This window comes from Crocuta crocuta, unplaced genomic scaffold (assembly GCF_008692635.1).
Source record: "Crocuta crocuta isolate KB4526 unplaced genomic scaffold, BGI_CrCroc_1.0 scaffold751, whole genome shotgun sequence".
In the NCBI taxonomy this organism is placed as follows: domain Eukaryota; kingdom Metazoa; phylum Chordata; class Mammalia; order Carnivora; family Hyaenidae; genus Crocuta; species Crocuta crocuta.
In genome coordinates this window covers 3117528-3118372 of record NW_027530353.1, presented here as the reverse complement: position 1 = coordinate 3118372, position 845 = coordinate 3117528, and the positions used below count along the sequence as shown (strand labels likewise).

Genomic DNA, 845 nt, shown 5'->3' with positions numbered 1-845 from the left:
GAGTTCCGGGGGGCGGGGGGACGGCGGAGGGCGCTGGGCGGGGGGAGTCCAGGACAGCGGGTGGCACTCCGAGATGGGGCGGAGGTCGTTCGGGGACTGGGCCGTGGGCGACGGGGGGCGCTCCGGAAGGAGGCGCGGGGCAGCAGAGGGAGACGCTCAGGGAGGGGGCCCGGGGCAGCGGATGGGGGCGCTCGAGGAGGAACGCGGGGGTCGCGGAGCTTGGGGAAGTGTTTGGAAAGGGCCCAGTATCATTTCCCAGAGACCTTGGGTCGGGGGTGGGGGGCGACAAGCATCACTGGGTTGGACCAGAGGAGGGGCAGCCGCGGCGACCCACCGCCCCGAACCGCCCATCAGCCCACCTGCCCAGGTGCCCGCGGGCCAGGACTCTCGCACATGTGACTAGGTTGCCAAACCAACCGAACACCTGTCCCGGGGCCATGAAGCAGCTGCAGGACTGGGTGAAGTCGACACCTCCCTTCGATCGGAGTTTAATTTCTGTAAGGAAAGCGTTTCTTTAGTCCAGGAGAGCAAGGCGTTGTTAGCACTATTAAGCAAATGGTAACTGTTATTTCTTACTTGATGTGCTGTCTTGCACGAATTGCTGGCCTCTCTGAGCCAGTTACCCCTTGTAAAATGTGTATAAAATTACACTGTTCAGCTCTTAAGGACCGTGGAGCACTTTTATTATTCTTTACATTGCGTTATTAAGCAATAGTAATGAGTCTGGGGTTCCTATGGTGCTTTTCACAGATACTACTTGTGAGTGCTTGAGCCTCAGTGCCTGTTTCAGCAAAATGTTTCAAAAATAAATGAACTCTTGTTAAGTGAAAACGCTTAACATAAAG

General features: G+C 56.9%; 1 protein-coding gene across 1 annotated transcript in view; it reads right to left on the bottom strand.

Moving 5' to 3' along the window:
- The window catches only part of URGCP (upregulator of cell proliferation), a 31052-nt gene extending 30589 nt beyond the window's left edge, over positions 1–463 (bottom strand). Inside the window, exon 1 of the mRNA XM_077765830.1 lies at positions 360–463. Within this exon, the coding sequence (XP_077621956.1) occupies positions 360–439 (80 nt within the window). The 5' untranslated portion in view covers positions 440–463. The remainder of the gene's footprint in view (positions 1–359) is intronic.
- Between the last annotated feature and the right edge of the window lie 382 nt (positions 464–845).